The sequence below is a fragment of the Leucoraja erinacea genome, chromosome 4 (assembly GCF_028641065.1).
Source record: "Leucoraja erinacea ecotype New England chromosome 4, Leri_hhj_1, whole genome shotgun sequence".
In the NCBI taxonomy this organism is placed as follows: Eukaryota; Metazoa; Chordata; class Chondrichthyes; order Rajiformes; family Rajidae; genus Leucoraja; species Leucoraja erinaceus.
Genome location: NC_073380.1, coordinates 84,047,733 through 84,062,428, shown reverse-complemented (window position 1 = coordinate 84,062,428; position 14,696 = coordinate 84,047,733). Strand labels below are relative to the sequence as shown.

Here is a 14,696-nt window from a genome sequence, read left to right as displayed (position 1 = left end):
CTTCAAGATTTATTGCTCATGCAAAGATCAATATAGAAGTGAACAGGATCGCCTCATCCTATGCATATAAACTTTAGACAATTACAAGGTTGTGCAAGGCATCATTAAAAATGCCACAGCTTGTTTTAAACATACTTTTGCTTTTGGTGTCAACGTTTGGGATCTAAAGTGGTCTTATTTGTTATATTCCCCCGGATGGTTTCAGGTGTCCTTACTTGTCTGTTTTGGTTTGTTGTGTGGTGGGACTGGACAGGTGTTCTGTTGCACCAAAGGCAGAAAGGCCCAAATTGCATTAGATTGGGTTTTTTCATGTTGGTGCTGGTGCTACATGTTTGATTTGGAGGATGTTTTGGTGTCCCCAGCATCCGAAAGATGCATCTTTACCCTGGCTGTCTGTGTTTTCCACTGAATAGAAAAGGCCTTTGAGGTTTGACCCTGAGATCAAGCCAATAATATGCTGGAGCACAAAGAAAAACTTGGTTATGTTAGTATCTATGTACAACAGTTGGATGGAGTAGTAATGCATGTATTTGTAGTTGTGGGTCTTCCTTGGCTAAATGCATGGGATCCTTATTTTGATATTGGAGACATTCTTATAACATGCAGTGCATGCATTGTGAACCCAGGGGTTTGCACATTGAGGGTTTATCAAAGGCCCCCAATCAATCTAATTTCGACAGGCAGTTTTCACAGTAGAACTTGGTTTGCATCTGTGAAGATCACAGATTTACAACCTTTCAGAAGATATAACATGGAAGGGATAAATGAATGGAACTGTTAAATATGGAATGCTGTAGAGTATACTTCAGAGACCAGAAAGGTTTGTGGTAAAGATTGACAGGCTCGGACTGGAAGAACAAAAAACTGGTTGAATTCTAGAACTACAAGACCATAGGACCAGATTCTGGTGAACCTTTTTCTCTGCAAGTTTTGTTTCTGAGCTTTCCCAATTTAATTTGATAATGAGATTCTCTAAATTTCAATAATCTATATCATTGTGTCTTGATTCAGTCTTGCATTACTTTAGGCTGAAAGATGACTTTAAGTCTTGTAAATGCATGATCATATTTTCATATTTATGTTTTAATTTATTCGGTGCAAGCCATAGCCACATCTTATTGCGCCTTCCGATTTAGCTTGTAGCTTTTTCCATGACTTGTATTTGTGAAAATCTCACTTCAAGAATGACTCCTTTATATCAATGACCTTCACACTGTTCACTGAAACTGAGACAACAGTATCATAATTGTCATCGGTTCCAGTCATTTATCAACATTTTAAATGGTAATCTCATCGCACCAGATTATGTAGAGTGTTTCCTCTCCATTTGTGGGTGCATTAGTCGCACCTAGATTAATCATATAAAGAGACTGGTTGTTACAATTTTATAAATAGCATTATCGGGCTGGGAGCTTTTGATTATTTGCCACCTAAATTTTGATCTTTCTGAACTGGATAAACACGATGACTATGGAAGAGACCTCAAGGTATTTTCAACTGTTGTGTCTCAGTAGGTGTATTGGTACCATGAATACCAACATTAAGTGTCCCTTTGAATTTGGGGATTGTTTAAGTAGTTATTCAGTTCTTCATGTTTTCTTTATTACCTGCATAACATTGAGTTTTAGCACAAATAAAAATGCTGATAGATTTACTGTAAGAAATAAGCACTCTTGTTTGTTTAATAATGTTTGTTTAATTCTTGGATGTTTAACAATAAACATTCTGTTGGCATGAATTCTGTATTAAATAACTTTTAACTAATAAATCCAATTTTACATTTATTACCATAAAACCTTATAGGAAATTAAAGAAAGTGACTGAAGATTTTGTTTCCCTTTTTTTCTTTGTTTTTGAAATTAGGCAGTCCTGGCCTACAACAAATGAAGTGGCCAAAGATATTGAAGACATCACATCATCACCCATTATCCATCCTGTGTCAATTACTGGAGTCTGTTCCTCAGCCCGCACTGTGGAGTCCACCATTAATGGGCACCGAATGAAAGCTGGTGAGCCAGTGAAGAAAGAAGAATCATCAACAATTGGAACAACTGGAAAGCCTGCTGCAAACAATAGGACGTGTCTATTCAGAGTGGAAGAGGATGAAGAGGATGATGAGGATGATAGAAGTGTAATTCCTCTTCCCACTCCAGTGGTTTTGCGACGTAAACCTTCCATAACAAACCGGCTTACCACCAGGAAGAGTGCCCCTGTTCTTAATCAAATATTTGAGGAAGGAGAGTCTGATGATGATTTTGACATGGATGATAACCTACCACCCAAGCTTAGTCGATTAAAGATGAACATAGCTTCGCCAAGTACTGTGAATAAACGGTACCATAAACGGAAAAGTCAAGGCCGTGGATCAAGTTGCAGCAGTTCAGAAACCAGTGATGATGATTCGGAAAGTCGCCGGCTTCTTGACAAAGACAGTGGGTTCACTTACTCCTGGCACCGCCGCGATAGCAGCGAAGGGCCTCCAGGGAGTGGAGGAGATGGAAGCGGGCAAGGTAAATCAAGTGATGGGAATGCTGGTGTTGACAAGAGCAGCCCAAGTGAAGGCAATAAAGGTGGTAGTAGCCCTTCCAATGATCCCAGTGGGAGCACCAACAACACGGGAACAAGAACTCGCAATTGTGCAACCCAAGGACATTCTTCCCAGTCACCCAAAGCGGCAGAGGATTTGGTAGAGAGCCTGAAACTGATGAGCCTATGTCTTAGTTCCCAATTACAGGGAGGTATCAGTAGTAGATACATTATTGAACCAGCATCTGGGACTCATGAGAAATCAACCTGGAAAATGTGCATCACCTCGAGCAATGTTATAGAACGAACTTCTCCCTTGACCAATAGCAAGTCCTATTCTGACCAAATGGCTGATCTGCTGAATGTGCTTGAAATGTCAAAAGAGAACAACATGAACTTGAAGAATAATGTTCTACAGCTACCTCTTTGTGAGAAAACTCTTTCTGTGAACATTCAACGGAATCCTAAGGATGGGCTGTTTTCCTCCAGTCAAACCAGCTGCTGTCAAGTTATTTAAATATATTTAAACTTGATTTAACTGTTATTCTTGCTGGTTACACTTTGACTTTCTTAGCAAAGTGAAATTATTTTAGTCTTGAGCTTTCTAAATGGACTTCCAGAATTATTTATTGCAATGTTTGAATTGGTTTGCTCAATATCTTGACAATGCATGGTCTTTGTGCATGCTGCTCGCTGCTGCTTTAATTTTCCAACAAGAAAAAAAAACTGGGGCAGATTTTTAATTTCTTGGGAGTTTAGCATCAGCCTTTAGGCTGTATGTTGTTAATGGAGCTAAATGCAGTTAAGTAAATTGTTCACTTTGTAGCTCTTTGTGTTGCACATGAAAGGATAGAGTACATCTATATGGTTTAAACCATTTGATCAAAGAGTATTAGGTTTTATTACATACTCTAGTGTACGTGACATAAAAGAACCAAAGCAATAAATGAAATATTGCAGCTCTTGTGAAAACATTTCAATATTCCAAGCCTGGTGAAATGCTCTCTAAAATAAATAATGGAGAGTCTTAATTTGTTGAAAGATTGCAGAGCGCTCACTTTAGGGCGGGTTAGTCTATATTGACTTAAACTCAGGATAAGGCAAACTTGAGCAAGGTGCTATCATTGGACAGGGTTGGGTTGAACTACGTTTTCTGGTTATTAGTGTCCATGACACAATGTTGCCCCTTTAGTGAGAAAGCACTGCACTTAGGCTAGCTTGTCTCTTCATCTGTATATATGTTTGGATATATTTGTTCTGTCAGTTCTGTGGGATAGGCCATGGTGTAGTGATTGGAAATAAAGCAAAATTGCATTGTCCTTTGCAGGCCAATAAGATGCTTTTGTTGGATGGACAATGTTAAGAGTAGCTATGATCAAAATGTGAAGTACTTCTGCTTCTGACCTGCAGTGTGAGATTTGAAATACTACCTGCTCTCTTCTTGTAATTGAAGGGTCCTCCACTGATGCAGAGAATGCTTCAGATTAGGAGAGATTTTCAATGTTGATCTATAATGGGAACTTGTCTTTTATTAAAAATGGTTTGTGAATGGTTTCTATTAAACTGTAGTTTATGAAAATGTTTAAACCTTTCCTATTCCATAGGTAAATCAGCTATGCTTTTGTCAATAGGGAGTATTTATCCTCTCTAATATTGAAAAGCTTCCTTGAAATATAGATCTGAATAGCACTGGCAATCGCTTTCCATCCAGTTATTTGGCAGTATATGTATGTTCCAAATTAAATGCTGCAGGAGAAATTGGGTGGGTTGGGGTATTTCAAGTTGCTCTTAAAGTATATTGGCATTCCAGTTTTTAATGATTTGATTTTCATTGTGGGAAATAACAAATAGTGTACGGAATTCATAGCAATTGTGTAGATGCAGTTGTTTTTGGATTATTGTAAATAGTTTTGTTTATATTTTATGTATAGCCTTGTGATGGCACCTTTTAGAACTCCTACCTTGTGTATTTGTACAAGAACTGTAAATTTGTGTATACACAGTACTGGAGAATTACAGTGGTGTACAGTTGTCAGATTGAACTAGATTAATGTCGGTGGAAACGCCCACTGTTTAACTGTCTGTATTCTATATATTCTAGTTGTCTCAAGTGAATGACCGGTAATGTATTGTATGTTGTGCGGCATCGTTTGGTGCAATGAAAGAAAAGAGTAACCACTACTTATGAATGTTATTGGACCAAATAATGTAACAGTCTGAAAATGTGGCATCCCATGGCCAACCTGTCTTCAAAATGGTAATTTCATGTGTAATAAAATAGTGGCTGATTTCTAGTCAGTTGTAACTTTCAAACCATTAAATATGTTAAATTAATTGAAGTAGAAAGAAAACTGAGCTCATTTTGGGATTGACTCATTACATGTGTAGATGGCAACAAAACCTTAAACTACCATATTTACTTGATAGTTTAAGGTTATCGTTATCTCTCTGATAACAATTGGTATTGTTTAATTATAATCATGGGTTCTGAGATAGTGAAAACCTTTGTTTTGTACTCTATTCAGGCATATGCAAGTACAATCAAAGCATACACAAATACAGCTGGTAGTACAAAGAGCAAAGTAAACAGTGTATAATATAGTATTACATTGTGGTGGAATAAAAGTACAAGGGCTGCAACAAGATGATAGATTAGAGATTGGGAATTCATCCCTAGTATACAAGAGGTCAGTTCAACAGCCTGATAGGGGAAGCAGCTGTCCCCGAGTGTGGTGTTCAAGCTTTTGTACCGTCAGCCCAATGGGAGAGGGTATAATGGGAAATGATCGGGTTATGAGCAGTCCTTGATTATGTTTGTTGCTTTCCAAAGGCAGCATGAATTGTAGGTGGAGTCAGTGGGGAGATTGTTTTTGCGAGATAGACTGGGCTGCATCCACAACTCTATGCAATTTCTTGCGATCCTAGACCGATGAATTGCCAAACCAACTTATGATGCAAATTGAGAGTTTTATTTGCTCCTACGTACACTCCCGACCATCTCTACTTTAGCACCATTGATGCAGACCACCCTGCCTCGTGAACTCTTGTTTTGCTGAGATTGCTTAAACTATCTCCTTCCTCGACTCTGTCTCATCATAAAAAGTCACAGACTAGTTCCTTCCCTGTTGCTACCCTGGTATTTATGAAAACATCCCCACTTTTCTGGCAGGAGGTAGTGGCAGTTTAAAGAAAGGAAATTGTGGAAATTATTTAGACAATTATATAACCATTAGAGTAATCTGAACAAAATCCAAACCATTGTCTGTCATTTTTCCTTCAACCGCTGCATGACCTATTGAGTTCCTCCAGCAGTTTGTTTTTTGCTCAAGGATGCCAGTAGCTGCAATCTCGGGTCTGCATTAGAGTGATCTGCACAGCTCCCCTGTGCCATTAGTCTTCTAAACTCAAAATGGCATTACCACAAATAAACTAGGAACTTTAAAAAGCAACCTCTGCACATTATATCTCTCCTACCTGTTCCTGAAATCATATTGCCAGAAGGGGGTATGGTGTTATTAGATATCAGTACACCATGGCTGTTTTGGACGATCTGTCCTCACTGCTGAATACCCTTAATGAGCTGATCCAGCAGGAGAAACATGTCAAAGTTTTATGTACCAAAAATGGTATTTTAAATGGAGACTCAACACACTATTTTTGCAAGACATTCAAATCAATCCTTCAGGAAACTGTGATGCTTACAATAATGTAAAGATTGTATATTTCACCTACAGATTCTGCTGAGGCAGACATGAGCATGCTCAATCTTATTTGCTGTTTCAATAAATGAAACCTTCAGTTCACCCAAAACCCTGATAATTGTATCCAAATTTCATCCTATCAGCCTTTGAGTTTGTACTGAACCTGGCAATTTAAAAATGTCATGCTTAATTAAAAACTGTTTCCTGGCTTCTATTCCACATACCACCTTTTTTTAGTTTTTAACTACAAGATCAATGGCATTAAAGAATCATTTATCAGGCCTCCATAGACATCTAGAACGTCTTCAACTACCCTGCCCCAAGTTTTGGAATTCGCACCCTAAATCTCCACCACATCCATTTAAGACTAAACTGCATTTATCTTCTCCAATAGTGTTAGATTTTCATTAATGTTGCTGGTGCAAGCCTCGATATCTTTTGTCGTCTTACTGGTGATTAAAAACTGAAAGTTTGAGACTGGGATCTTCACCAAAATAACTGCAGTGGAACCAGCACATGATACAACTAGTCAGCATGAATGGGAGATGATCGATGCTAAGCTCTAATTGTATAACTGAATGATCTAAAGACGTTGAATTGATGGCACATTATTCATGTAGAACATTAGCTCTTCTGTTCCATTTTACTTACAAGTTTCTAATCTGTACATTAGGTTAAAAGCTGTTGTCATTTGGTAGAGTTAAGAAAGTAAAGACCTGCAAGCCATGTGTCCTCTAAAGCTTGTAACCATGCATGAGTCCCTTTGGCCCAGCTGAATATGAAATGTTATCACCGCTTCCCATTTTAACCTTTTTTTGTATCCATTTTTTTTCTTTGGGTAAGTAACTTAGTTTCCACTTCTGAACTAGCTTTTACTATCCTCCTTTATATTCTTGGCCAGCTTACCTTTGTACCTCATCTTTTCTCCTTGTATTGCCTTTTTAGTTATCTTCTGTTGCTCTTTAAACATTACCCAATCCTCTTAGTTCCCACTCATCTTTGCTACAATTGTACTTCTCTTTTATTTTTATACTGGCCCTGACGTCCCTTGTCAGCCACGGTCACCCCTTACTCCCCTTGGAATCTTTCTTCCTCTTTGGAATGAACTGATCCTGCACCTTCTGTATTATTCACAGAAATAGCTGCCATTATTATTCCACTGTCATCCCTGCTAGGGTATCTTTCCAGTCAACTGTGGCCAGCTCCTCCCTCATGGCTCCATAGTCCCCTTTGTTCAACTGTAACACTGACACCTCCAATTTACCCTTCTCCCTCTCAAATTGTAGATTAAAACTTACCATATTATGGTCACTACCTCCTAATGGCTCCTTAACATTGTTTCCTTATCAAATCCGGTCATTACACAACACTAAATCCAGAATTGCCCTCTTCCTGGTAGACTCCAATACAAGCTGCTCTAAGAATCCATCACGGAAGCACTCCACAAATCCCCTTCCTTGGGGTCCATTACCAACCTGATTTCAACCTGCATGTTGAAGTCTCCCATAACCATTACCTTTACTACATGCCAATTTTAACTCGATTCAACTTGCGCCCTATGTCCAGGCTACTGTTTGGGGGCCTGTAGATAAGTTCCATTAGGTTCTTTTTACCCTTACAATTCCTTAGTACTATCCATACTGACTCCACATCTCCTGTTTGCAATACTGAATTCCATTCCTCACCAACAGAGCTACCCCACCCCCTCTGCCCACCTGTCTGTCTTTTCAATAGGAGGTATACCGTTGAATATTCAGTTCCCAGCCCTGGCCCTCTTGCAGCCATGTCTCTGTAATTTCCACAACATCATGCCTGATCACCAAACTCGGTAACCTGGGCATCGACCCCTCCCTCTGCAACTGGATACTGGACTTTCTAACCAACAGACCCCAGTCTGTGAGGTTAGACGAGCACACCTCTTCAACCCTCACCCTGAACACCGCCGTTCCTCAGGGCTGTGTGCTGAGCCCCCTTACTCCCTCTTCACCTATGACTGCACACCTGTACATGGTACTAACACCATCATCAAGTATGCAGATGATACAACGGTGATTGGCCTCATCAGCAACAACGATGAGCTGGCCTACAGGGAGGAGGTCCAGCACTTAGCATCATGGTGCGCTGACAACAACCTGGCCCTTAACTCCAAGAAGACCAAGGAGCTCATTGTAGACTTCAGGAAGTCCAGAGGCGGCACGCACACCCCCATCCACATTAACGGGACGGAGGTGGAACGTGTTTCTAGCTTCAGGTTCCTGGGAGTCAACATCTCCGATGACCTCTCTTGGACCCACAATACCTCTACTCTGATCAAGGCGGCTCATCAGCGTCTCTTCTTCCTGAGGAGACTGAAGAAGGTCCATCTGTCTCCTCAGATCCTGGTGAACTTCTACCGCTGCACCATCGAGAGCATCCTTACCAACTGCTTCACAGTATGGTATGGCAACTGCTCTGTCTCCGACCGGAAGGCATTGCAGAGGGTGGTGAAAATTGCCCAATGCATCACCGGTTCCACGCTCCCCTCCATTGAGTCTGTCCAAAGCAAGCGCTGTCTGCAGAGGGCGCTCAGCATCGCCAAGGACTGCTCTCACCCCAACCATGGACTGTTTACCCTCCTACCATCCGGGAGGCGCTACAGGTCTCTCCGTTGCCGAACCAGCAGGTCGAGGAACAGCTTCTTTCCGGCGGCTGTCACTCTACTCAACAACGTACCTCGGTGACTGCCAATCACCACCCCCCCCCCCCCCCCGGACACTTATTATTTTTTATTCAAATCGTTTGCTATGTCGCTCTTCAAGGGAGATGCTAAATGCATTTCGTTGTCTCTGTACTGTACACTGACAATGACAATTAAAATTGAATCTGAATCTGAATCATCATACTTGCCAGTTTCGAACTGAGCCTCAAGCTCGTCCACTTTATTCCTTATACTTTGCGCATTCATATACAACACTTTGACCTCGGTATTCACCTCCCCTCTTGCACCGCTCGCAATTGGCCCTGACCTTACTCTCTTATCCCTTCTCAATCTTTCCTTCCCATTAATTTGAGAATCTTTTGTAACTTTTCCTGTACTCACTTCCCCTTCAACTACATCTTTATACTCCTAATTTGTCAATCTCTCCCCCCCCCCCCCCCCACCCCCCCCCCCCCCCCCCCCCACTATTTAGTTTAAACCCACAGATGTAGCCCTAACAAACGTGCCTGCCAGAACGTCGGTCCCACTCCAGTTAAGGTGCAACCCGTCCCTTTTGTCACACCTACCCCAGAAGAGATCCTAGTGGTCTCTAAATCTAAATCCTCGCTCCCTACACCAGCCCCTCAGCCACACATTTAGATACCCTCTCTCCCTGTTCCTGTCCTCACTAGCACGATTATGTTCTTCATTTTTTGTAAATAAATGTCTTAAGATTCCCCATCACCATTATGGGGATTCCACAGTGGCACCCTCAATACAGAACTGAAGCAGAACCAGGTCAATCTGCTCAAATGAAAGTGCATGGGTAACTTTGAGGTCTACATTCACATCTGCATTAGGAAATTGTCAAAGTTGTTAACAGTTTTATATGCAGATTTAATTACAGCAAACAACCTATAACGCTGAACAATTTGGAGCCAGAATGCAATTGCTTAGTGCACAATTTGAGAAAAGTTATGGGGTGAGAGGTGCAGTCTCATTTATTGTATTCTGTACAATGATTTCTCTTAAACCCAAGCTTGTTACATAGTTCGAGACAGCAATCTTTATACACATGTTATCATTCAACTGTGGCACAATACCAGTGACTGAGAATTACTCCAGCTGTATCCAAATGATGCCAGGTAGATGTAGTTCAAATGTTAATCTCAAATTTTCAAATATTTCTCCACCCTGTTCTGGTATATGCTTTGTTCTGTGCCACACAACGAATTATCCTCGTGCAAAATCACAACAATTCATGCAAGACTGTATTAATGGGATACATTTAACACCATGCTGATATTTTCCTGCTGAATATAATGTCACATCTATTACAACTTTTAATCTTTGTATATGGCTTAATCCACTCAAGGCCAATCACAGATCTCTTCATATTTTCTTCTTTCCTTCCCATGTTTTTTCAAGTTGCTCTTCCATTTCCATTGATTCATCAGCTTCCTTTATTTGCTGTGGGAACAAATATCAGATTATTAAAAAGTCACAACATGCGGTGGTGCCTGCCTTAAGCAGGGCAAGAATACCTCTTACATCGTCTTACAACCAAAAGGTAAGTGGATCTTGGAGGGAACACAGTAGAACTGGTGTTCCACCTCTGCAACATTTCACTCCACAATCAGTCTGAAGAGTCCCAACCCAAAATGTCACCTATCCATGTTCTCCCAGATGCTGCCTGACCTGTTGAGTTACTCCAGCACTTGGTGCCATTTCATGTAAACCTTGTTTCTACTGTTGACAAGCTGGATGCCAAGAGGCCGTTTCCTCAACCCAGAGATTCTAAAACTAGGAATCACTGAGGATAAGGGGTCAGCCTTCTGGGACCAAGATGTGGAGAGATTTTGAAAGACTTTAAGTCTTTGTGATACTGTGCAAAGGCTTATAGATAGTTGGTTGTTGAATATATTCAAGTCTGACAATAAGATTTTGAACATTAAAGGAATCTGAAGATGGAGACGAGATAAAATGGATAAGACAGTAAAGCAATCTCAGGAGATTGTATGGCCTAGTTCTTCTATGCTTATGAATGCAAAATGAAATCTATTGAGACCAAAGACTTGCTTGTTTACATTGCCTTTTTCACTGCCTCATTGTATCCTGCACCTCTGAAGTACATGGAGGAGATCTGAGTAAATTAACTGATGATCTGAGCCCATTATTGCCACATAACTTAGTATTCATACCTCAACCCTTCTTTCTTTACAAAGTTGCTAAACACAAATAAAGTGGTGCATAGAACATGCTGTAAATTAGCAGATTTGACGAGAAGCAACGACACACAGCAGGTAAAATAAAACGTGAACATTGAGGAAAGCATCATGGTGGAGGATTGAGGGAAAGATTGGGGGATAAAATTGAGACTGAAAGTCCAATTGGTACACATACACAAAGCGTCATTGAACTCTGGTCTAAAATGTTCATTTATGTTTACCGACACTAATACAATAAATGCTACAATTATATATATGCTGAAGATTTAAGATTCAAACAATTCCTAATTTAGGGAATAATGCCTGTGCTGTGTTTTGTTTTCAAGTCTATTGCATCTAAATCAAAGTATCTTGTATCTATCTCAGATGAGTCCAAAACCTGTATTCCTGACCAACACTTTACCACTACTGACCAGCTTCTCAATCCACTAAGAATAATGTTACCACGCCCCACCAGTGCGACAAAACACTCCATTCACACCTCAGGACCAAGAACCCCTATCCCAACACTTCACAGTGGTGTAAATAAGATTCATCTAAAGTCATTCAATTGGCTCATTGAGCCTACCCCTGCAATCAATCTTGGATGATCTAACATTGGACTCAATTCTGCATTCTTATTTCTTGTTCATAACCTTGATCTGTTTACACGCCGTATTAACTTAAAATTCGGTCTTCCGTCTTTCCATATTGCTTGGTGTGAAAAGCCACATAACCCGCCCTCATTAAGCCTCGGCTTGTCCCACTGATGCAAGTTCCATGTTTGTTTTCATAACAGAATCCAGCCTGATACTCCAGTATGTATTAAGGGAGCTGTGCAACGTCACAGACATTTTTTAAATTATAGATATTAACCCATGATCATGCTTGCTTTTTTAATGTAGATGAAAAATGTACAGAGCAGAGTTTAAGAGGAGTCATTATTCTTCTCGTCTTAACCAAAAAGACTTCAGCCAATACATTGGTGCTTTGTTGAATGGAAGAGTCTGCTGCACACAGGTTAATTGCTGCATTGCCTCCATCACCATGGTGACGACTTAAAACAGTGCATCACTGCATACAAAACACTTTCAGGTGTGAAGTTGTAATAGGCATCATATAACTTCAAATTTTATTTATTCAATTCTATTAAACTTGCATTTAAAACAGAAATGCAATGTTGCAAATAAATTTTAAACATTAGTTATAAAACATCCTTGTTTGTGCAAGATTGGTTTCACTCCTTGCCATATAAAGTGGCCTGATTGTGTGCTCCATTCATCTCATTGCCTCTGTTGGTTTGGCCCAGTTTCATAACGTACCACACAGCTGCATTACTGAGAAGCATTTGGAGGCTATTGGTAATGTGCAGGAATATTGAATAGTTTCATTTGGTGAAATGACTCCTACCCTAAACATTATTCGTCTTGCAGGTTCTGGTCCTGGGAAATAAGGGTGCCATTATCAAAATGCAAGTCCACTAATTAAGGATTATTTTTAGGTCATTATAATATGATATCCTCATTAAATCTAATAATTAAAAAATCAGTTTAGAATATGGTTTTTATAAGATGGTAAAAATGAATTCACTGCATCGGTATGTCATGGGTCAGACTACCACATTGCCTTTCTCCAAGAGTTTGGAGTCAACTATGTTGGTGTGGAATTATAGCCACATTCAAGGCTTGAATGGCCAAGGAAAGCAGAATTCCTTCGTGAAGTACACTAACTAACGAGTTGAATCTTTGTAACCATTTCAATATTCCTTTCTGTAACATTTTTCCCCAACTTAGATCACTATCACTCATATTCTCCAATCACTGAGAAACACAACAAATCTGCTAGCATCCTGACAAAGCAACTATTCCTAAATTTCCACTTACAATGAACAGAAGAGCTTCTAATAGTTTAAGAATATACTAAGTGCGTAATCCTAATTAAGACCCACCTATTATAAATTATAAATATCACAGATATCAGGCAGCTTTGAGTTATTTACAATCCCCTACACCCTGCAGCAGGACTCACACAGCCTGATCACACTCATTTACAAACATATTATACACAATTATCTATTATCTCAGAACCTTTATCCTACAGAAATAAAATAATGAGACACAAGGAACTGCAGACGCTGGTTAAATACAAAAAAAAAGACAAAAGTTCAGGAGTAAATATGCAAGTCGGGCATCATCTCTGGAGAACATGGATAGGTGAATACAGATAGACAGATGGGGTCCCTGGATGGATACGGGAGAGGAGGTATAGGGATAGGTGCTACATCTCCTGAAATTGCAGGGCAAAGTACCTGGGGATGGGGTGGTTTGGATGGGAAGGGATGAGTGTACCAAGAACGAATGAATGAATAAGTTTATTGGCCAAGTATTCACATACAAGGAATTTGCCTTGATGCTCCACCCACAAGTGACAACATGACATACAGTGACAGTTAAGAATGATACATAAAACATTAAATAATAATAAAACATTATAGAAACATAGAAAATAGGTGCAGGAGTAGGCCATTCGAGCCTGCACCGCCATTCAATATGATCATGGCTGATCATCCAACTCAGTATCCCATCCCTGCCTCTCTCCATACCCCCTGATCCCTTTAGCCACAAGGGCCACATCTAACTCCCTCTTAAATATAGCCAATTAACTGGCCTCAACTACCTTCTGTGGCAGAGAATTCCACAGATTCACCACTCTCTGTGTAAAAAAATGATTTTCTCATCTCGGTCCCAAAAGACTTCCCTCTTATCCTTAAACTGTGACCCCTTCACATAATTCACACAAACATGTGAATTAAATAAAATACCAGTGCAAAAGGAAGCTACAGATTTTTGGTTATTGAGTAGAGCTACTACTCGTGGAAAAAGGCTGTTTTTATGTCTGGCTGTGGCAGCTTTGACAGTCCGGAGTCGCCTTATAGAGGGAAGTGATTCAAAGAGTTTGTGGCCAGGGTGAGAGGGGTCAGAGATGATCTTGCCCGCTCGCTTCCTGGCCCTTGCAGTATACAATTCATCAATGGATGGAAGGTTGCAGCCAATAACCTTCTCAGCTGATCGGACAATTCGCTGCAGCCTCCAGGTGTCGTGCTTGGTGGCTGAGCCAAACCAGACCACGATGGAGAAGGTGAGGACAGACTGTACGATGGCCGTGTAGAATTGGGCCATCATTGCCTGTGGCAGGTTGTGCTTCCTCAGCTGCCGCAGGAAGTGCATCCTCTGTTGTGCTTTTTTGATTGTGGAGTCGATGGTAGCCCCCCACTTAAGGACCTTGGAGATGATGGTTCCCAGGAACTTAAAAGACTCCACAGATGTGACTGTGGTGTTGTTGATGGTGAGTGGGGTGAGGGGAGGGGGAGCTCTCCTAAAGTCTACAATCAATTCCACTGTCTTAAGAGCATTGAGCTCCAGGTTGTTGCGATGGCACCAGGATGCCATTGCAACAAGAAGTTGCAAAGGCAATGATCCCCCTAGAAGGTGGAAAAGGGGTGCAGGTGGGAAGATGTGACTGGTGCTGGGAGCACGTTGAAGGTGGGAGAAATGTTGGAGAATGTGTGGTATACGAGTGGCATGT

At 40.6% G+C, this 14,696-nt stretch overlaps 2 protein-coding genes across 4 annotated transcripts in view; one reads left to right on the top strand and one right to left on the bottom strand.

The window, feature by feature from the left end:
* Positions 1-4,860, top strand: part of snrka (SNF related kinase a) — a 35,052-nt gene extending 30,192 nt beyond the window's left edge. Inside the window, exon 6 of the mRNA XM_055634696.1 lies at positions 1,864-4,860. Coding sequence (XP_055490671.1) covers positions 1,864-3,043 — 1,180 coding nt within the window. The 3' untranslated portion in view covers positions 3,044-4,860. The remainder of the gene's footprint in view (positions 1-1,863) is intronic.
* Positions 4,861-9,874: 5,014 nt separating this feature from the next.
* Positions 9,875-14,696, bottom strand: part of ano10a (anoctamin 10a) — a 42,801-nt gene continuing 37,979 nt past the window's right edge. For all 3 annotated transcript variants that reach the window (XM_055634692.1, XM_055634690.1, XM_055634689.1), the window contains exon 13: positions 9,875-10,374. In XM_055634692.1, coding sequence (XP_055490667.1) covers positions 10,297-10,374 — 78 coding nt within the window. In that variant the 3' untranslated portion in view covers positions 9,875-10,296. The remainder of the gene's footprint in view (positions 10,375-14,696) is intronic.